The 22,388-nt window shown below is 41.5% G+C and overlaps 1 protein-coding gene across 5 annotated transcripts in view; it reads left to right on the forward strand.

The window, feature by feature from the left end:
• LOC117227244 (LIM domain only protein 3) overlaps nucleotides 1–22,388 on the forward strand; it is a 126,978-nt gene that overhangs the window by 92,256 nt on the left and 12,334 nt on the right. For all 5 annotated transcript variants that reach the window (XR_013032858.1, XM_033482334.2, XM_076519496.1 and 2 more), the window contains exons 2-3: nucleotides 3,693–3,804; nucleotides 5,694–5,957. Coding sequence is in view for 4 of the 5 variants with exons in the window: in XM_033482334.2 (XP_033338225.1) it covers nucleotides 3,716–3,804; nucleotides 5,694–5,957 (353 nt within the window). In the remaining variant the exon portion in view is untranslated. The remainder of the gene's footprint in view (nucleotides 1–3,692; nucleotides 3,805–5,693; nucleotides 5,958–22,388) is intronic.

The raw sequence follows: 22,388 nt of genomic DNA on the forward strand, positions 1-22,388 counted from the left end.
CCTTCCCCGACCGTAATATTATATGGATGCCATTCTCTTACGTATGGACAACTTCGTCTCGTCCTTTCGAATAATATTTTCCCTGTAACCCCTGCGTATCTCGTCTCTTTCTCTCTCTTTCTCTCCCTCTCCCTTTCTCTCTCTTTCTCTAGTGCCCCGTTTTCCGGACTCGTATCCCGTTTCGCGACCAGGGGACGATTTTCCCTACCCCCTCCCCTCTCTCTCTTTCTCGCTCTCTCTTTCTGGCTGGTCCGCTTCTCTTACATTTATTTATTTCCTAAACGTCCGTCCCCGCCGGCTACTTTATATTTGACATTTTTATTAAACCAGCCGGCAGCCCTGTCCGTAGCGACGTATTTCGGGACGAGGCGACGCGACGCGGCGCGACGCAACGGCGATCTGGGACGAGGTTGGCCGCTAGGTTATCCCATATTGCTGTTAGGGCAGTTTCGTAATCTCGGAAGGGTGGCTCTTATATTGACCGAATAAAAAGTCGTATCCATCGCCGATACGTTCACCGATCGGATATCCCTCCGCTTCTCCCGCCGATCTTCCTCCTCGACCCTTCTCTCCGTCTCCGTCGGTTCCGCGGGTCGGAAGTCGGAAGACAGTCGGTGTGGAAATGATGGAACCCGTGTATCCCGCTCTCTCCGCCATCCCTCTTTTTCTTCCACGCGCAGCCCCCACTCGAGCCCGGCCGTAAATCAATTTTTCATTTTACGATTGCTCTACGTTCGAGGCTGTTGCGGTCACGGGTCTCGTGTAAGCCGTTTCTTGCGCGAGAACGATTTTACGCGGTCGACGGGGGGTGAAAAAAAAACTGTTCGCTCCTCCAGGCTGCAAGTGGCCGCGTAAATCAGAATCGACGGGTGTTGTGCCGAGTATCGCCGGCCCGCCGCGCCCCGCTCCGCCCCGTTCCGCCCACACGTCCGCCGATATACCGCTGCGCGCATTGTCGCGAAATAATGGGACGGTAAATTGACGGGATTAATTTAATTTTATCTAACGTTCCATCGGCCTGGCCCCGGATAACGACCACGGCCTCTCGCTGTAGCCGGATCGGAATTGGATATTGCGTGTGCCCGACAAATAACTGTATGTCCGTGAAAAGTCCAATCGGGTACACGAGCTAATGGCCAGGTCGGGGTTAAAGAGAGTTTCCCTCGTTATCGATCCTCCATGTTCCCGTTTCGACTATCCTGGACGGATCGGCAGTCGATCGTGTAATCGGTGATCGATCGTTCTCCCCCCTCTCCCGCGCTCTTACCCTCACACGCTTGTTCCGTCCAACCGGAGTGCCTCACGCAAGTGAAATTCCTCTCCTTCGTCGTTCATCGGGCTTCCTGCGCTCCCTCGACACTTCTCAGTTGATTCCGCGTCTCGCGACGATCCTAACAATCGAACTAGGAATGTCGAGCGAAGAGAGGTAGATAGATAGATAGATATATAGACGGAGAGAGAGAGAGAGAGAGAGACCCGGGGAAAAGTCGTTAGAGAAGGGAAAAAAATAAATCCGAGGAAAAAAATGGAGCGCACAGATCGTTTGACGAATCACGAGGCGTCCCTCGGATACTGGGGTAGGTGGGGCACGCTAAGAGGGGGCCAAGGGGATACGCGGTAGAGGGATGATGTTTTTTTCCTCCGCGGTGCCTCTTTAATTTGCCCTCCAATTAACGGACGGGGTCCTATTTGAAAAATACCTGCCACGACGGCTGGCAATTATACTCCTTCCTTTTTTTTGCGCCACGAGCGCGTTATTAGCGCTATCCGTCGTTCCTCTTGCTCCTCCTCACCCGAACTTCCAGCTCTCCTCCTTTCCTCTCTCGCTCCCGCTCTTTCTCTTTCTTTCTTTCTCTTTATCCACATCTACACCCCTCCCGTCCCTCGCCGGGCTGTTCCTCTTCGTTCCCACCATCCGCTCCGTCCACCCACCAACACTCTGTCACCCTACCTTTTTACGTGCGTGTGGCCGCGTTCGCGTATCCGTATCAGCGACAGTGTATGGGTTTTATGTGCATTGCAAAGTGCACGACCGTCGAGGGTGGGGAACTGGGAAGGGGGAGGGGAGGACACACGGGCCTGTACAGAGAAAAGAGAGGAACGGGACACGTCGGTGCGAGACGGTAGGGAGGAGGAAGTGAGACCGATAGAGACAAACGCCGGTAGGAACGACAAGAAGAAGGGTGAGACAGAGAGGAACGGTGGAGGAGGTTGGTGGAAAACGGAGGAGGGATAGAGTCGGGGTGCTGGCGAGTTAGAGGAGTGGCGTTTATAACTCGTGCCTGGGTCTCCAAGCTTTGAGAAGGCCAATTAGCAGCATAAAGCTACAGCTCGGCCCCGGGGCCGAGGATGTTTGTATGTAATAATGGATTGTTACTCAAAGTATCCGGCTAATTAATTAAGCCCCCGCGCCTCGCCGTGCACCCACTCACCATTTTAGCCGGCTGTCCTCCTTCCCTCGAATCGCCTTTAGAACGCGTTCGTTCCTATGATTGTGTTTGCCCGTGATTCACTCTTTCTCTCTCTCTCTCTCTCTCCCCTCTCTCTTTCTCTCTCTCTCTCTATCCTTTTCTCCCTCTCTCGCTCTCCCTTAGTCGCAACCGCTCTCCACCGCGGCTGTTTGAATGTTGCCGTGATCGATGCACCCACCCGCATTTCCCATTGATCCTCGGAACGCGGCCACCGGATGTTTCGCCGGCACCGACGGTAACTGCCTTCTCAAACGATGGGATTAATGGGACGAGGGTCGATGGGAGTCGCCAACCGAAGACGCAACTCGTATCTATTATAATTGCTTCGGTGGCTGATGCTCGAGTTATCCGTGCCGCGGACCACGTGGCTCCCAAGGAAGTTGCATTGCGTCACTCGTTCCACGCGTCGATGCTAACGCACACCGTAAAAGTACACAAGTGTGCTGCATTCGGTGTGTTTCACAATTTCGGCCGTTACCTTACGTCCTATCTTGATTTTTTTTTAATGCAAATCTGTTGCAGAACGCGGTCTTCGGGACTGCAAGGGATTTACTAACTACTGTGCGCACGTTACAATAGCTTCTCTTTGTGTGTAATTAATCTTGGGTATTCCACGGCTTTTTATCGTTAATTTCTACTCCGACTAATTGCCTAATAGTATATTTCATATATTTCAGCGTCGCATGTGGAATTTTCAATTGTTGTTGTAAAAAACGTGTCAACTACTTATTGATCGAGTTTTATCGCAAAATTATCGTTGCATAGGTTTATTTTTAAATATATATATATTTACGGGAGAAGTGTCTCTTAAATTTTCAATGGCAAAATAAATTTTCTAAACTGTTTGAATTTCGATGAAAATAGCGTGTACGACAAGCTGGATATCCACTTTAATATTTCGAACGAGCAGATTCGAATTAATGCGCCACGATTATTTATTTCCGCAAAATATTCTAATGAAACGCGCCGTTGAGTGCCGATCAAGAGGGGTAGGTGAATGTGCAAGATTTGACACACGATGACGGACGACTAGTCCAATTAGCGTGGATCATTATTGCGCGTTGTCGGCCACTTACTACGCGCAGACGCTTATTACCGCGGCGTTCGTGTACATTACTCGCAGACTGCCTGCGGGACCATTGTTACAAATGCACAATGGCCGCGAGACACGATTCACGATATCGTTGATTCAACCGGTCCTCGTTCTTTTTCTGTTTCCAGACGGCGTTCTAGCCAGAAGCACGATGACTATGGATGTAAGCAAGTCTGAGACAAATAAAAATGGCACCACGCCACAAGAGTGTGCCGGTTGCGGGAAGACGATCACGGAAAGGTGAGTCACCTCGTGTGTTTACTGTTTTTAACAAATATATGCATTACGCTATATTTTTTAATCACTTTCGAGCTTTCTCGTAGTGCCAATCAAATTAGTACCACGCTTAGTATCCACGAATAGGGAGGGTACAAGGATAATGATAATATAATAATATAGGATAATAATTATATAATAATAATAATATAAGAAAATACAAGGATAGTACCTATCAAATTTTAACGATCAAATAGTAAAAAATGGAAAAGTAATGAAGATTATCCTTGCGGAGATCCGAGTTGTGAATATACATATATTTCATTTCGTTATTCAAAATCGTAGGGTAGAGGAGCCAGTTACTGTGCCCTGTTGGCAGTCTCCAGGAGTTTTCGCTACTAAACGCAACTTTAGCAATTTAATTGTCATTTCTTAAGAACTTACAGGTAAATTTCAAAGTTTCTTTCGTCGATATTAATTTTCCCATGATACAAGCATCAAATTTCCTTTGAATGTTAGAGGAAAGGGAAAAAGTTTTTGGAGCCAGTTACTGTGTGTGTCTATGATCTATAAAAATCAGTTACTGTGCTCCCTCCGTGAATACTGTGCTTCAATTACTGTGCCGTATCCCGGAGTATTGTGCTTCAGTTACTGAGCTCTACTCAGTTTCTATAATTATGCAAACAAAATTTAATATAATAATACGTTATTCAAAAGTTTACATTACGGATGACTGTTTTAATAAAATTTCGTATTTAAATGTCTCCATTTTAAAAATATAATAGAGATGATTTGAGATTTGAGGTTATGTAGTCTACCCCGTGATAAGTAGCACAGTAACTAACGCATCGCGTGAAAAATACATTCACCTACTGTGCATAATAACTATCGCATCGAGCGAAAGAGATACAATTACCGTGCAGAGTCGATAAACTATTGAAATTGAAACTAAAAACAAAAATTCAAATAAATAATCACTGTTTCGTTTTTCCGTAATCTTAATACGTTTTATCTATATTTATTTTACCCCTATAATTAATTATAATACTGTAATAAGCTTTACAGAAAATTTCGCAAATCCAGTATCAAAAAACTCAAATCATTTTTGTGATATTTTCAGAACTTCCATCTTTCACATTTTTAATTTCAACAAATAAATAACTAATTGAATTTAAATAAAAAAATTTGATATGCCTTTCTGTAATAAATATAAAGCTAATTATGCTTGAAAATAAACAGAAGGCACAGTAACGGCTACCCCACAGTAACTGTCTCTAGTATCCTATCTGCATTATAAAAGTTATTAAATTTTCATGCATAGAGTGTTATTTTACAAAAATTAAACTGCGGTGCCGCATTTAAATAGTTTTGTGCATTTTGTAAATACTTGATAACTTTCGGAGATTAAAAGGAATTCTAAGATAGTTAATCATAGACCTGAAATCAAACATAGATCAGATCAAAAATATATCTGAATACGCATAGAGATTATTTATCATTTTATTTATTTATGAATTTTTTCCACAGATTTTCAGCGTACTTTTTTTTAGTAACGTTAGTTTTTATATAGACTTTAATGAAACACATCTTTGTTAAAATCATTTTTATTGTAATATATTTGCAGAAACTGAACGTAACTAGAATTTTTGGAATAGAAAAGAGTTAAATCCAGGTGATAAATGATTTTGATCTTATGAACTCTTTTTGGATTTATATGCGGCACTTGTTAAATACCGCGCGTCGCGACGCATACTGGAAATCGATCGTGAATCTTACCATAGAGTAATCGGGAGATGAGAGGGTAGGTCGAAGGTCAGTTTCTGGTCCTCGAATCGCGATAGTACGCGTAGATTAAGTCGCGTGGATGCTGGACTACTGGTCGGTAAGGAGGAAAACTATGGTCGGTTCTTCAGGTTTTACCTCAAGGCCCTGGACCTCTACTGGCACGAAGATTGTCTGAAGTGCGATTGCTGCGACTGTAGGTTAGGAGAAGTCGGCTCTACCTTGTTCACCAAGGCCAACCATATTCTGTGCAAAAGGGACTACTTCAGGCTGTTCGGAAACAGGGGATACTGCTCGGCCTGCAAACAGCAGATACCACCTTACGAACTGGTTATGAAGGCCAGGGCGAACGTCTATCACCTCGACTGTTTTGCCTGTCAACAGTGCAGTTACCGGTAAGTTTGCAAACCTTGAAAATCAAGAAAACCAACAATTAAATTCGAGCCCACGAGAAAAATTCGTATTTGGAATTTCCGATTCCCTGAACAAACTCTTTTTTATCGTACAACAATGGACCTGGATTTACGTTTATAGTTTGAAGCCTCTACTTTCGTAATCTTAGAAATCTTAGAAATCTTAGAAAACATTGAAAAATTATTTTCATCAATATGTTATACTATGTTATAAGATTTTCCAGCAACTCGCTGTTTTTGCAAAAATTGTGATTTTGCTATACAAAGTCGAATTGAAATAAGAATCATTATACTATTGTGAAATTTTATAGGATTTAAGAAGTAAAATATATCTTTTGTTAATTGTGTATTTTACATGATTACCTTATTCACCGTATAGAACGAGAAATAATAATAAAAAAGAAATGCCACTTTCACATGAATATATAATGTCGCCGAATCGACGACATCCGAGTGCAAAGGGTTAAAACTCGATATACGATTTTGTGATTTTATTAACCTTTGAATATAAACGAGTGCTATATCAACTTCGAAGTAATATTTTAGTACAAGGACACACGAAGAAAAATGTCGTATATCCAACGTATATCGGGGGGTCGTTGTGAATGGAGAACTTCAATGTTCAAATCTATGATAAATTCAGTTAAAAGAAACCAACTTTTACCAGGTTCGCGTGCCCTAAAATTCATAAGTAAAACCGATCAGTCGTAATCAGACGCGTCAGCATTCAACAGGCACGCGTGTTCGACTAATCATCGGACTCACCATTTCACGCAGCAGTCCGAGTTTTCCCTAAACATTAATGAGAATCGGCAACTAACGAAAACCATCTACGACCGTATCGACGTCAATTGACTCACAGTGCCAATCATTTCTAGCGAACGCGAGCAGCTTGATACCTTGCATTGAATACCGGCGGCCATTATATTCGCGTATCTCTTCCGTCGACCGTGCACTAATTGGACGATCCCTAGGTCGGTCAATTTAATGTTGAACACCATTCGTTAGTGTATCAGTTTTTTCCCCGTGCTGTACTCCGCGATTGCGTTCATTCACCCTTTTTTTTTTGTTGTCGTGCAACACGGTTAACGACTGTGTCGGCGAAGGAGAAGGATCGCGAACCGGGGGGGCTCGCGGAGTAAAGACAATAGGATGGACGAAGGAGACCCGTGAAGGGAAAAGGGTACGGAGACATATTGGGGGGAGGGGGCAAAAGGAAAGAAGCGACTACCGGTTTGCGAGACACAGTCCACTCGGGAGTTGCTTTACAGGTCAGCTGGGAAATCACCCTGTGCTCTATCTGTCGCGGAGACACCCCCGCCGCCCTCCGCGGCGCCATTCCACGCAGGAGACGAACTTCTCGTCGCGTTATTCCTGCGCCACGTTCCTCCACCCACCGCCTCCCTTCGCTGCTGCCTCTTTCCAGGAACCCTCGAGACCAGTTATGTAATTATCTAGATACTGCTGACATTTTTGTATCATATTGCTCCTCGCCGGCGAGCGAGACGGTCCCTAAATGCCGAATGCTCGGGAACCTCGCGAATTCCGGGTACGACTCTAAAATTCTCACGACCCTGCTCCCGTGTCTCGTGAATTGAATCGCGGGACTGTCCCGTTATCTAATATTGATTTTTATGTGGACACTGCGCCGCGAAGGAAATCCGGTAAACAACGGCGGCAGGGACGCGAATTTGCTTGCCTGAATAAAAGACGCGGATGCTTTCCACCTCGCAGACCTCTCGAAAAACGAAATTTTAGAATGGACGCGTCGTGCTCACCTACTCGTAGTACCGTCGCCGTAATTTTCAGACGCGAAGATTTCTTGTTTTAGAATGCCCGATTTATGCGATCTTATCAGCTTGTTATAATATTTTTGGTAAACATTTCTTACATACACCTGAGACCATTTTTGTGTTGCTTTGTTACAAGAATAATGAAATTGGAGGCTACGGTAAAATTGCTTAAGTATCTATGAATAATTGACTGGTTCATAGAATTTTCTTATTACACTGTCAAAGTTTATTCGAGAGATACATTTCTTTTTAGATAAATAAAAAGAAGCTTGAATTAGGAAAAATTATATTTGCGTCGCAAATAGTTTCAATCGTTTTAATATAAAATGAAGTAGTTAGTATTGTGTAAGCTTCGAAATACTCTTTCATATGTTTGTATTACATTTTTACAGACCTTCGTGCAAGCTCGCGTTTTTATTAATAAGTAGTGTAAGAATAAGGAATTAAGGAATCAATGGTGTATTTTTTTGTGATACATCTTTCTATGGCACAGGCGCACGTTCTACTCTTTATCTCAATCTTCTCTTTCACACTTCATGTACACGAACGAACACATGTACATGCACATATAATAACTGCTAACCGCTAGCGCGACAACATTAGCCTAACAATTCTTTTCCTGACATACATCTGATAACTGTCAAAAGAACTCAATTGAACCGAGTCGACGCTAATTTTTCGGAACAATAAAAATCGAGCCGTTTCATCGAATCGAACGTAAAAGTTCTTAATTATGTGTTAATTATGTGTGACGATTAAGGTCAGAATAGCGACACCCAGTGGTCGGACCTGCGTATAATTCTCGACCTCCATCGGTACCATAACCCGTAAGGTTCCCTTTTCACGGACACTCTTACGAATGTTTCCTCTTCCCCCGACGACTTCCCGGTTTTTATGTTTTATTAAAGTTCCGCAATTTCGCTCGAGGCAATTCTCTGGTTCGGGGCCTGCCATCTGGCGCGTAAATTACATCGGACACCTCCGAGTAATTTGCCGGGATCCGAAATTTTATTGCAACCGGTAACGAGGCTCGAACCGTATTCCGCGATCCTGGTACTTGCGACGTTCCACGTAGATTCGACTCGCCACAGAAAAATCTTGCGTGCGACGTCATGCGCGGTTGGTTGACTGCTATTGAGAAACGGCCGTAGGGGCCGTAATCTGTAGAAGGTGGGCATCGTGTCTCACAGAGAGGATTCGACGACGAGAAATCGAGAAGATAGACGATAGACGGTGTTGAAAATGGAAGAGACTGTTCGGAAGCGGTCAATGTAAAACGCCGGAACTATGGAACCGTGGCGGAACACAATACCGGGCTTATTGACGAAACGAAAGGTTTCGAGGGTTGCCGGCGAGTAAAAGCGGGTTGGCAACGGTCCGGGTAAGGGGTAAGGGGTGCAAAAGAGAGAGTGAGAGAGAGGAGAGAGAGAGAGAGAGAGAGCGACGAAGTGGCGGGCGAGATCGCGGGGGCGGCGGGAAGGAACGAAACGGAACAGGAGAATGTAGTTTGGAGCCAATAACAGTGGCTCGTCCAGGCGTGCGACAAACGTTGTACAGCTTCTCAAACAATGCGAACAAAAGAGCATCAATTTTACGTTTTTATCGCGTGGCATTGTCTATCTTCGACAATGGGGACCGGCGAGCGGCGGGCAGCGGCTCAGCTCTATCTGTCTCTCTTCCTCTCTCTTTCTCTCTCTCTCTCTCTCTCTTTTTCTCTGTGCGCGGGCATGCCCAAGGCATCGTGCGTTCGACGTCACAACTGACTTTCACGGAATCAACGGGACCCGCTTTTGTCTCGTAATTCACCCCTATAGAGAAGCGCGAGGATATTCTTGCGGCGGTCACAGTGAAAAGACTTTTTCGCTCGGAACCGGGCCCAACGGCTCCGACAATTGGCTCGCTCGGGGAACGATTACCGGCAAACGGGGCGCGTTGTTCGAGTTTCACGGTGACTCGTTCGACCTGATTTCTATTGCGGTGCCCGCGACTTTGACCATTTCGTAGCTTAATGAAACCACCAAGTACTATCTGGAATACCAATTGGTCCGTTTCCCGTTCGAAAATTGCCGTCCGAGTTTTATATTAGTTCCACCACCCTTCCCACCCCCGCTTTCCGTTGTGCCTAGTGGCCCATGAATCTATGAAACCTTTGCCCGCCTCCTTGGGACGAGTAATGGAATAAAGAATGGAAATATGAAGCACGGTTGTTCCCGTGACGCTCGGCCGCTCAAGGAAATCCTTTCAAACTCGCGTGACGCACGCGTGAAACTGAATAGGATTTGGCTAATGCGTCTGGCTATAGCTGATCGTCCCTATTTATGGCAGCGTTTATAACAACTCCAGGCGATTTGTCTGCCTTTGGTTCAACGTCTCAATTCCTAAAATTATTTGCGTTTTTGCAGCTCTCGTCTCGACAATGTGTTAATGGGCACATTCTTCGTGTCAGTAGAAACATCCGGCAATAGTCGGACACGTCGTTTCAAAGAACCCGATAGTTGCACTGCTAGTTTGCGGTAAAAACCGTATCTGTTTGTACAGTTTATGAACTGTTTCGGTTAGTCTAGTTCTTAACCCTTTGTGGATAAATGTCTGCGCATTGACATTATCAAACTTATTGGACCTGGTTAGCAGTTCCACACAAGCTATTTGATTAGTTACACGGCTATAATTGTGGGGTTCAGCTTCAAATTCCGATATAGAAATACTAGAAAGATTTCGGTCGAAAGTTTCGGGGACAATGGTAAACGCTCTATGGTTTGTCACGAACGAAATTATGAGAGATGACTTGAGAATTCCAACAGTGAGGTCTGAAATAGCTAAGTTCGGCAGAGTAAATGTACAAAGAAACTCGGCAACCATCCAAATCAACTATCAGCAAACTTGCTGGATGAAAGAGTCTAAACAAGCCACTAGATTCTAACAGATTTACCTAAATCGTTACACAAACTCTAGACAGTGTAGTTATTATAATTGGTGAGAATCATTGGATGGACACTTACGTGATGTTATTAACCATCGGTTGATCAATTTTACTTATTGCTCGTAAGCAGATTGTAATAGGAAAATAAAAAAAATTTTACTTGGCATAAGATCGGTACTTATTTTACATCTTCAATGTATAATACGCAGTCCAGTTGATTGAAGAAAATGTTATCAATAATTGAAAAAATAATCGTCTGCAAAGAGTTAATATTTCATAAATTATTAATAATATAACAGCTATTTTCCTTGAATTTACACTTTTCAAAATTTCTATTATATTTTATCCTTCGCGTATTTAATAATTACAGCCTGCCTTTTAATTGCAATAGCCGCCTGCACGCGTGATTAAACCCGCGTTCAATACGTATTTTCGAACGGCTGCCGCGAATCTATAAAAGGGACACTGTCCATTAGGGGTGAGGGATTTGGGGCCCGACCCTCATTCGGCAGATTTAGACACGTTGAGCTCGGGGATCGTTTCCAATTATTTCGCCTGTAAAAAACGAGCGAGCGAATTCGAGGAGGGCAATTATACGCGGGGCGCCGCGACGTGTAACGCGACGACTTAGAGTTTGCAATTAAACAGCAACAATTACACGGGGTAACTTTAGACTGTAATAACACAGAATAAAGGGTTGCTGGTGGCGGTGCCTAGCCTACCACCCTCCTGGTTAGAGGATGATTTACCGATCCAATTAGATATCTCTCTCTCCCTCCCGCCCCTCTGCTCGCGCCTACCAACACACGCGATGGGGTGTCGTGTGCACCGACGCCCCCTCGGCTCACCAACACAAACGGCCACGCCAGAATTCGCGTCCCCTCGACGTTTCTTCGATCCTCTCGAGAAGACGTCCGGTCAAATTTAACGACCGCCCAGTTAATGCCCATGCCGACTACAAATTGGAGTCCGCCGACGTAATGTCGCCAGCTCGACGTCCCGTGCAACATACAAATTCGACAAACGCAACATTTAAACGCTTTCTGGCAATTATGAATTTTTGGATTTATTATTATTTTTATTTTATTTTTATCGTTATTATTTCTGGATGTTTCTCGATATACAACTTTTACACCTTTCCATTTCAGTTTATGCATTATACACTTTATAATGTTCAAAATTGAAGATCAACACTTGAGAATTTCTTGAAAAATTGTACAATGGCGACGACAACTGATTTCGACAAATTATTTGGATTAGTGCTATTTATTAGTTTTTTTTATTTGATGAATTCAAGATAAGTAATTCGTTGAAAATTTTGTTAACACAGAACAATCGTACTGTGAACATTTCAGATTGATTTATTTCGAGACGAGTTCATTGCACAATATTAATTTAGAAAACATGTTAAATTTCCTCAATTTTTAACAATTTATTTGCCGGAAGTTTAATTTTCTTTTTAGTTTTAGAATAATTTTCTGAGAAATTCTTAACTGGAAACACGACATATAAAAACGACAGTAGACTATAATAAAGTATTATATTTTATTCGAAAAGGAGCGTACAGATAGAGAAAAAGAAGCATTAGGCACAAAAACATCTTGGCCCAGTTTAGTTTTGGAAGCAAACAAAGACAAACGAAATGCTTACTCATTGATTTCGTGTGACATAATTATAACGAATGAAGTTTTCTAATATAATCAAAATATTTTTACGACTTCACAGTAAAGTGGCATTAAAATGCAATCTTTTGGTATAATCACAGCTTCGCGTAATGAGTCAATTGCACATACGATGTGCACACCAAGTAATGAAAAAAATACTTTAACGATACGATCACAGTAGCTCCGCATGGCAGATGCAATACGATGCGATTGACGCAAGACAATTCGGCAAACATTGGCATTCATGGAATCGTGAATGCATATTCTCGAACGTCACATACTTACGCATAGAAAGATCGAAGAATAGGATTATGAAGGATCCCACAGAAACAACTTAACTCGAGTTAAGATGTTTTTGCACCCAATGCCTCGAAAGTGACCATTGTTGCCGCTAATCGTGGTAAACAGTTCGCACCGAGTGCGCTTCAACGTGCCATGGAAACGCGTTTTTCGGTATAAACGAGTCCTACGAGTACAAATTTCTTCACGAGCATTTTCCGCTAAAGTCAGAAATTCTGGCGGCGTTTCAGCATGTACCTCGCTAATTCGCGCACCGAGCACTTCCCGCCTCGGATATCCTTTTTAATTCACTTTTTTACGGGCGGCAATCGAGAAAATTCGTCGCGCGATACTTCCAAAGGAAATTAAAGCGGGGACGTCGCGTCGCGTCGCGTCGGCGGCTGACGTTCGCCGAGGCATGCTCGCGAGAGCACGGGTCTGGTCTGGTCGCAGCGGCGGCTGCGTATGCAAATTTTATACAAGAAACCCGTGTCCCTTCAAAGAAAGGATTCACAGAGGACCGGTGAATGTTTTAGGTGGCGCTGGTCCCGGGTGCAGGGGAAGGCATTACTCTGAGAACGTTACAACTGCACCGGCGCCGAACATGTCCTGTAAAGTGACTCTAATGGGGTCATGCATTGGCACCGGTTACTTTATTTATTTATTCGGAGCCGGTGCAGCTCCGGTGTCCGTTTTCCACGGGACACGGCGCGGCGCGATTTTTCCTCGGATTCCGTTACGTCCGCGCGAGTCCTTCCGGGTTTCGCAAAGCCGGTTGATCCTCGTTAAAGATTCAACCGAGTTATCCGAGTCCGTGGACCACTTCTCCGCCTCCTCCCCTGTCCCTTTCTAGATTGAAATTTTCCGTGCGAACCGGCGCAGTCCACCGCCCGAGCGAGATCCGCTTCTCTCTGTCTTCGGACGGCGCGGCGCCGCGCGGTCAGTTAATATTTCAGCCTCGACGTTGTTGCGGGATCGCGCGTACACCTAGCCACCTCCAACCTAATTGGGAGCGCAAGACGCACTCGAAGGAACATCGTAGCTGCTCCAGCCACCGAAGAGTTACGGCGGGAACGCGCCGTCCTAAGGCCGACGCAATTTTTCCCATAATCAATCAGAAAACGCGATAGGGAGGTAGGTTGCAGCCCGTCACATCGGCAACGCGGCCTTCATTTCTTCTCTGGACCGGTTGGATTGTTTTAACTGGACTTAAGTGGTGTCTCGTTTCGTCCGTCGCGTCGAGCAAAGTGGATTTAGCTTCCATGGCCGGACCAGTGGCAAAAAATTCTGCTGCATGTCATGCGAGCCGATTTCTTTTTATCTCTCGAGTATGTCACCACGGTAGCTGGGAATGTCCGATATGATATTAAAACTGGGCGCTTGTGGATAATAGGCATTTTTTAACATTTTCTGAAACGTTATTCTTCTGCGTGGTTACTTGTACGGTAGAACCTCGATTTCTCAGTCATATTCGGTTCCCTAAGTTATATTATGATTTATTTGCCAAATACGTTTCGTATTAGTCCAAACGGTTTACTGGATCAACACTAGATTTACGGAGCACAAAAAACAGCTGTTTTATATTAGTTTATGAAAGTAACAATAAGACGTATAAACGTCTTATTTGATTTTTAACAATTGTTATTGCAACATTTGCCGTAAGTAACATATAAATTGAATAAATAACTCATAAATGTATCTTTACGATTTGAATAGTCGTAAATTAAAAAATTAGTGACCCGTCATTTTGACGGTTCATCTACTGTCATTTTAAAATTACGAATCAATTTTTCAACTGTTCCTCACATGATCACCAAAGGAAAACTGACATATTTCGATTCTCTCGTGGTATTTGATAAAGTAGCTTTCAACACTCGAAGATATTTTATAATTTTTAATTCAAAATAATTTCCATTTTATACAGGGTGGGGCATTTTAAACAGGTCACCTGAATAACTCGCTTGTTTTTGAAGATAGGAGAAAATGCATTAGACCAAACTTACTTGGTATCGGGGGGCTCATATATAATCTGGTATTACCAATTTTTCTGTTGGTGGAGGCGTCAAGGAGATATGAAGGTCAATTCTGTTTTTTTTTTTTAAATGGAACAGTAAGTTTTTTTACTTACATTCTGATAGTGTTTCGAGGCGAATACAATGAACTATTACGAAGGTCATTCAAGGTCACCCAAAGTCAACTGCAAGAGAAAACTGATATAATACTGCTATTACAAGTGTTTAAAATGGCGACCTTGAACATGGATACATAGTCTAAATCGTTGCAATACTGATGACATTGCCTGGCAAATTTCATTTGTATCTATTACAGCAGGGGTGTCATTACATCTCGCGGCCCGAGATGAACATTTTTGATGTCAAGTATCAGGACGTAAACAATAATTTAACTTTATATATGTTTATTACAATGTACTAGTCAAAATAAAAATATATTTGTTTCTATGAACATTGATTTTTTTTTTCTTTTGCGGCCCACCTAAAGTTAAGCATTGTTTATTTGGCCTAAGTTAGCTTTTGAGTTTGACACCCCTGTATTACAGAGCAAGTTCTTTTTATACGTTCTTGCATGTCAAGTTTGGTAGTTGGTTTTTCACGGTACACTTCTGCCTTTAACTTTCCCCACAAATAAAAATCGAGAGGTGTCAGGTCTGGGATTGTTGTTGTTGGGGTGCCGGCCATTTGTTACTTCCTGATCGACCTATCCAACAATCTACAAATTTTCTATTTAGAAATTCTGTAACATTGCGTGCTGAATGAGCAGGACATCCGTCTTGCTGGAACCACATGGATTGTCGTATGTCCAGTGAAGTGTCTTCTAACAATTCTGGCAAAACGTCTTCTAAGATTCTGAGGTACTTACTACTATTTAGCGTGCCATCAATAAAATATGGACCAATTATTTTATTATGAAGAAGGCCGCACCAGACGTTTACAGACCAAGGTCTCTGTTTGTCGACTTCTCTCAACCATTGTGGATGGTTGCAAACGTAAATTGTAAACGTTTTGTATAAATCATTTTCAGTTAATTGTTGATGAAGTGATATGTGGAACGGGTGAAATTTGTTAATGTGTAATATTCGTAAAATACTTCGTCGACTGATCCCACTTTCGCGTTCCAGTTGTGACCTTGAATGACCTTCATAATAGTTCATTGTATTCGCCTCGAAACACTCTATCAGAATGTAAATAAAAAAACTTACTGTTCCATTTAAAAAAACAGAATTGACCTTCGTATCTCCTTAACGCCTTCACCAACAGAAAAATTGGCAATACCAGATTATATATGAGCCTCCCGGTACCAAGTAAGTTTGGTCTAATGCATTTTCTCCTATCTTCAAGAACAGGCGAGTTATTCAGGTGACCTGTTTAAAATGCCCCACCCTGTATAAATTAGTACATTCTATGCATATCAAATTGAGTCTTATGATCCCTACAACAGTTACACTTTTATCATACACAAAGAAAATATACAGTCCCAAAGTAGCGTGTTGTAGGTACTAATAACTTACAAATTATTTTGTACGCAACAATTTTTAGTGGCGTCTCGGAGTCAGGTTAATACGGTCGAAAAGTATTCTTCGTTAATTTAGTGTGCCGATGGCATGGCCGTTAATCGGCGAAGATTAAGTCTGGCACCGTAATTAAGCAGCCGCCCTGTTGACCTCAAATTCGCGTCATTCTTCTTAGCTCGAATGATCGAGGTTCTGCCGTAGCATGCTAACGTTTCCAGCAACGCGAAGCTTTTCGTATTCTCCTCGGCGAATTCAGTGATACGGTTCCCTTCATCGCATCCTATGAAATTCTCGAAGCTACAAAAAAGGATCGAGATTACTAAGTAGAAACTCGGGACTATAAAAAGAGCGGTAAAAAAGTTTCGTTTATTTGTCCAGGTGTTTCCTCAACAATCCTAACGCTTGACAATACGTTGTCGGAGTTTATTGTTGTACCGTAATAAAATACTACACCGCTGAACTTTTCGGCGTGGCTGTTGATGAAATCGCTCATTCATGATAGTTATTGCGTTCACAAGCACGGCGCAACTGCACTAACGGGCGCTATTCATTATACGAAGTATACAGAGAGGACACACGACCGAAAGATAGACATTAGTTGAGCGAGTTTGGGTAGAGGATGAAAATGGTAACGAAAGTGGAAAATCTGGGAGTATGACTGGTCGGTATCGTGTCGCGACAGACACCTACACCGGACGTGGGAATTAAAGGACCGGGGATCCGCGCGGCATTATTCACGGGATCATAATAGAAATTCTGGAACAAGTGCGCTCGTGCAACGCGATAATGCCCGCTCGCCGCGCAATTATAGGAATATCTGTTTCGATCCAGACGGACAGGGGAACGCATTCGCAAGGATTGCAGCGCTAAATCTCCGACAGTTGATCTTATTGTCATCCAGATATTACTCTATCGGATTCCCCGTCTCACTTGTTAGTAAATATTTTACGCGTGAAAAAGCTGCTAATCGCTTTATACCAAAATATCTCGAGAAAAGTGTAGGTAACCTTCGTTTAACACGACGCTTCTATTGGGTTGGCAACTAAGTAATTGCCGATTTCAGTTATAGATGTCTCTCACTCCCATTTTTATGATATCCGTAAATGTTATATTATAAAATTATTAATATTATTATTATTATTATTATGTTATTTTTTATTATCCGTGAATGTTAGCAACTGGACAAATTGAATGCAGCGGTCAAGGAAAAGCGACCACTTAACTCAGTTTTTGGCCGAAAAGGATCAGACTTTCTACGAGCGTGGAATTTTCAAGTTGTCAGAGAGATGGCAAAAAGTCATCGAACAAAACGGAAAATACATTACAGATTAAACTTCATTCCAAGTAAAAAAAAATTTTTTATTTCATTGAACAAATCGGCAATTACTTAGTTGCCAACCCAATATAACACGATTTGAGAATCAGATAAATCCGCAAAACGCTTAACGTTTTTAAGAGCTAAATGCGAAATTAGGGAAATCGGACTGTAGTCTGTATTGTAATACAGAACGAAATAAGAGATTTTAAATGCACAAGATATCTGATTAGAAATTTGTCACTTGAACGTGTACCGTTTTTTCTCCTTAATTCGCGCTCAGAGATATGATTATTCGGGCTTGCGACTCGTTTTTATAGTTACAGATTGTCAACAACTATAAAAACGAGACGTAAGGCTCGAATAATCGTATCTCTTCTTCCTAAATTGTCCATTTTTGTGCGAATTTTTAAATTTCTTAGAACTTGAAATTCATTTTGTTCGTGCAGTACATTTTAAAGCTTTATGTTTTTATTTGATACACATTAATATGATATGATATATAATGACAATGCTTTAATAAATATATTTCTCCTAATTATACAAATATAATAGTATGTTTCTTTACGTTTTAGAACCTAACATCCTTTGTTGCATTACTTCTTTGTTTCGTGTAACATGGATTCGCGTAATACGACATTTTTTAGGAACGTGACAACCGTGTTAGATCAGGGTTTATAATTTGTAATTTGTTCGTAATTAAGTGTTTGATCATGTTCCGCCTTGATCCTCGAGGAGACAAGTATTACGTGATCGACGGTTATCCACGGCGAACAGAAGAATTTCTCAGATGTCAGTGGTGTTTGCGGGGGGCCTATACCAATTCCGGTCTAGATTGTTTAATAGCTATAGTCATGTTTAAGCCTTAACGTTACGATTATTTTTTCAATAACATTACCAAGCAGGTCCTGCATGTTTCTACGGCAAAGCGCTCGAAAGTGGAAATTTTAGTTTACAAAAAAAATAGGCACCTGCTTATGAATATTTTCTTATTTGTTTTATAAATATGCTTTATTTTTATATAAACAAGACATAAATTTTATTCGTTGCAGTAGGTGTTTTTCTTATATGTAACAAATAATTGGAATATCAATATCACAATCATTTACAAAGTTTTCAGATGATGAAATATTTAAATCATGTTTGAATACTTCAAAATCAAGATATCTTCACTTTCATTTATTGTTAGCTCTAAATTCTCACCGTAATAGTTTCTTTTTCTCCATGTTTTTATCGATAATAGAAAAGTTAATAAATAATTTAACTTAAAAATGGGAGAAGTAGCATGTTACGAAGTAGCGCTTAGTCAATAACTAAAGATTATAAGCAAAATTGTATAAGAGTAAGTAAAATTATGCAAGAAAGTGTACACTGATTTCTTTTTCTTCTTTTTTTTGACCGAGTTTTGGAAACCTGAGGTTTAATTAGATACGTCGATATTAACAAAAATCTAATTACAAAATGATTAATAATTTTTAACAATTTTTTCCTCTACGTTACCTTCAATAAACATAAAGATATGTTGAGCAGTATATTTATTATTATTCACTATAATTGTAATATTGTAGTAAAACCTTGACGATCCGTATTGATTGCATCCAAGATGAGCGCATAATCGAATTTTTCACTAAATCGTACAATTCACGTTATAATTATATTTCACGATGAAAAGTTCTAATATTTCCTATATTATTTTGTAAATTTTTATATTTACATATTAAATGTATTATTCATATATACATATGTTTTAATCATCTTTGCCCACCCAATTTTTCCGAGCTGGTGAATTGGATATTTCCTTCGAAACGAATAATTTTACGGGAATGCCATTTTGCGCTGCTTCATACAATCTGATAAGTATGACGCCGTGAATACTTCAGAATGATGCGTGGGAGTATCACTTCAAATGATGTCGTCTTCTTCGTTGCGCTCTTCGTTATAAATGTCTTTAATCCTTCTAACAATTTCTTCGTCATTTATGTCGTTCACTCGATCATCTTCGAGTCATTCTATTAGACCGCTTTCATCACAATTTGTACATCCAGGCACGTTACTTCATCTTGCAGTGTCATAAACTGTTAATCCCGCAAGATGTCTAGCGAATGAACGCTTAATCCATTACCCGCCGCAATTCAAAAATACAAAAAAAAAAAAAATTAAATTGAGGTTATTAGTTTCAACCTGAAGTTTATAATGATTTAAAACAAAACAGTGGGAATTCTTAATACTTTCATGGACCACGTGATATGTTCTCACTATTTTAATGCCTGTATTTTATTTAAAAGTTGCAGTTTTTTTAAAAGAAAAAGATTTGAAAAAGTGTCCCAAAACTGGAACATCGGTGGATAGTGGGTTAAGCTGCATATTTCTTAAAATCAATCTTTTATAGTTATAGCTTCTTTTTAAACGTGTGGAAATTTAAGTGACTTAGTGGTAAACACGTCGAACGACCAATGCATGAACATTTATTCAAATCGATACATTTTTACAAAATGTATGACATATGCTTTCATAATTTTGTAATTTTGATAAACATTTGTATAATTTGTGCGCACTGGAACATTGCTACGATTATCCATTCATTGATTCATTTGTGTTCATTCGTTGGTCGTTCGATGTACTTTTTACAAAATTCTATATCACTTTTTCGAAAAATCTATAACTATGAAAATGTGCTAGAATTGTCTTCAGGGATATACAAACTAAGTAGTAAAACAGTTCGGTCACGATGTTATCGTTCAGATGATTGAACAACGATTTGCAGTTTACCATTTAAACAAATACGGTTAAATTGTTTATTTACTGGACAAATCACCCTACATTTCAGCTACTGTCAATTTCCCAGTTTCAATACATAGCTATCGAAATATACGTTCAATCTCGTTACTTTTTACACCTTGTTCTTTCAAACACCTGCACTGAGTCGCCCGTTTCGTGGACCGGGCGGTTAAAAACCGGAAGCAAAGAGCGAAGAGAATAGGCGCCGGAAAAGCTGGTCGCGATTGGTCGGCCACAGTAAATAGCCTTGTGTGGTTTAGCTGACCAGCAATTGGCAAGGAGAACACCTTGATAGTGGGAGACCGGTCGTACCGTGATCTCGCTTGGTGGACAGTCTCCAGGAATCAGCAGGTGATGGTCGGGTGAATTGCGCGAGGGAGAGTGGCATGGCATACAAGGATAGAGAACACTAGTGTGAGAGAGAGAAGAGAAACTCTCTCTCTCTCACGCTCTCTCTTGTTCTCTCTCTCGCTCTCTTTCTCTTTTACTCTCTCTCTCTCTCTCACACACTCTCTCTTGTTCTCTCTCTCGCTCGCTCTCTCTCTCTCTCTCTCTCTCTCTCTCGAGGGAGAGCAAGAGAGAGCGTGAGAGAGAGAGAGCAAGAGAGAAAGAGAGCGAGGGAGAGCAAGAGAGAGAGAGCGAGCGCGTGCGGGAGAGAGAGAGAGAGAGAAAGTGGGCGGCAGAAGAGTGGAGGGATGAGGATCGGAGTACAACGTCATTTAGCAGACGACGCGTATAATGGGGGAAACGAGCGAAACCCGGTATAAGCTATGCTCGCCGGCAACGCAACGGCCGCGTGCAACGCGATAATTCTATTTGCTGTACGATTATGAGAGTATCTACCTCGAACCAGACTCTGCCGCTCTCGTATTTCGCTCTCGCATTTCCTACCGGGATCAAAGCGGATGTGAGACCACTCGCGGACAGAAGCCCGATAATAATTATTTGTCCGACACGTTGCGATACGCTCGTTATCCGCGGCCCGTCCCCCCAATCCCCCCTGCCGCTATACCTGCAGTGTTTTCCCTTCGGTGCTTTTTTTTCTATTTCGTTCGTCGCGACAATCAACCTATTATCGACGAGCCCCCACCCCTTTTGACAGGTCCGCTCGTCGTCGGTTCGCTTTGCTGGAAGAATTGTTCGCGTGTTCCTTTTCAGTTTACTTTTAATTCGTGCGCCAGTTTCGGGCGGAAACTTTTTAATCGCTCTTCGGAGGAACAAGAGGGAAGTGGATGTGTGAAATATTTTTCTTTCTTTTCGGAAAGATGAGTCGGTTTGTTATTGCATTGGAAATTGTATTCAAACAAATAAGGTAAACAGGGGTCTGGTTGAAAAATCGTGATTGAATTGAAGAACAATTTGAATTTCACTTTGAAAAATCTAAAACGGATATTATCCTCATAGCTTATTAAATGTTCCAAGTATTCATTTTTCAGATCATTTGTTTGATCTTAAGGTCACTACGAGGTCGTGGTATATAGGTCATACAAAACACCTTGATTACTGACTTACTTTTTGTTGCAGGTGATCTTGATAGATAACGTTAAAATCACCTTTGCAGAATTTTATTTGTCATGAACGTTTACACGCCTTGAAATCATTAAAATTTGTTCAGTCGTTGTTTTCACTCCGATTAGTAATAGTTATTTTGTTAGAATTTTTCTGTGTGATATTAACCCTTTGCGGACGAGTGTCGGCAAATAGCTGCCCAAGTCTTTTTACCGTTTTTTAAAATTAATTTATTAATTATTAATATAAATTTATTAATTTATCCGTAGGTTCAGAACGAATTTCAGTTTGTCGAGTCAGTCTTTCAGTGTCACTACCAAAGAAACCAGCAAAGTTTTCCACATATTTTACATAACATTTTTATTTTAATACCTGTGGACGACAGGTATTGTATATAAAAGCCCGTCGAGCGGCTTCGTCCGCAAATGGTTAATACTAATATCAGTGGATACAATTTACATCTTCGAGTAGTTAAGTCAGCATTTGAACCACAAATGGAATAAAATTTTGCATTCGAGACCACTACTCATTTCTATGTTAGATAGTTGAATAATACTTCAAAATAAGTTTTCTGCAGTACATGAGAAGTTATTGAAAATTTTATCCTGCACATTGAAATTGCTACC

This window comes from Megalopta genalis, chromosome 3, assembly GCF_051020955.1.
Source record: "Megalopta genalis isolate 19385.01 chromosome 3, iyMegGena1_principal, whole genome shotgun sequence".
Classification (NCBI taxonomy): Eukaryota; Metazoa; Arthropoda; class Insecta; order Hymenoptera; family Halictidae; genus Megalopta; species Megalopta genalis.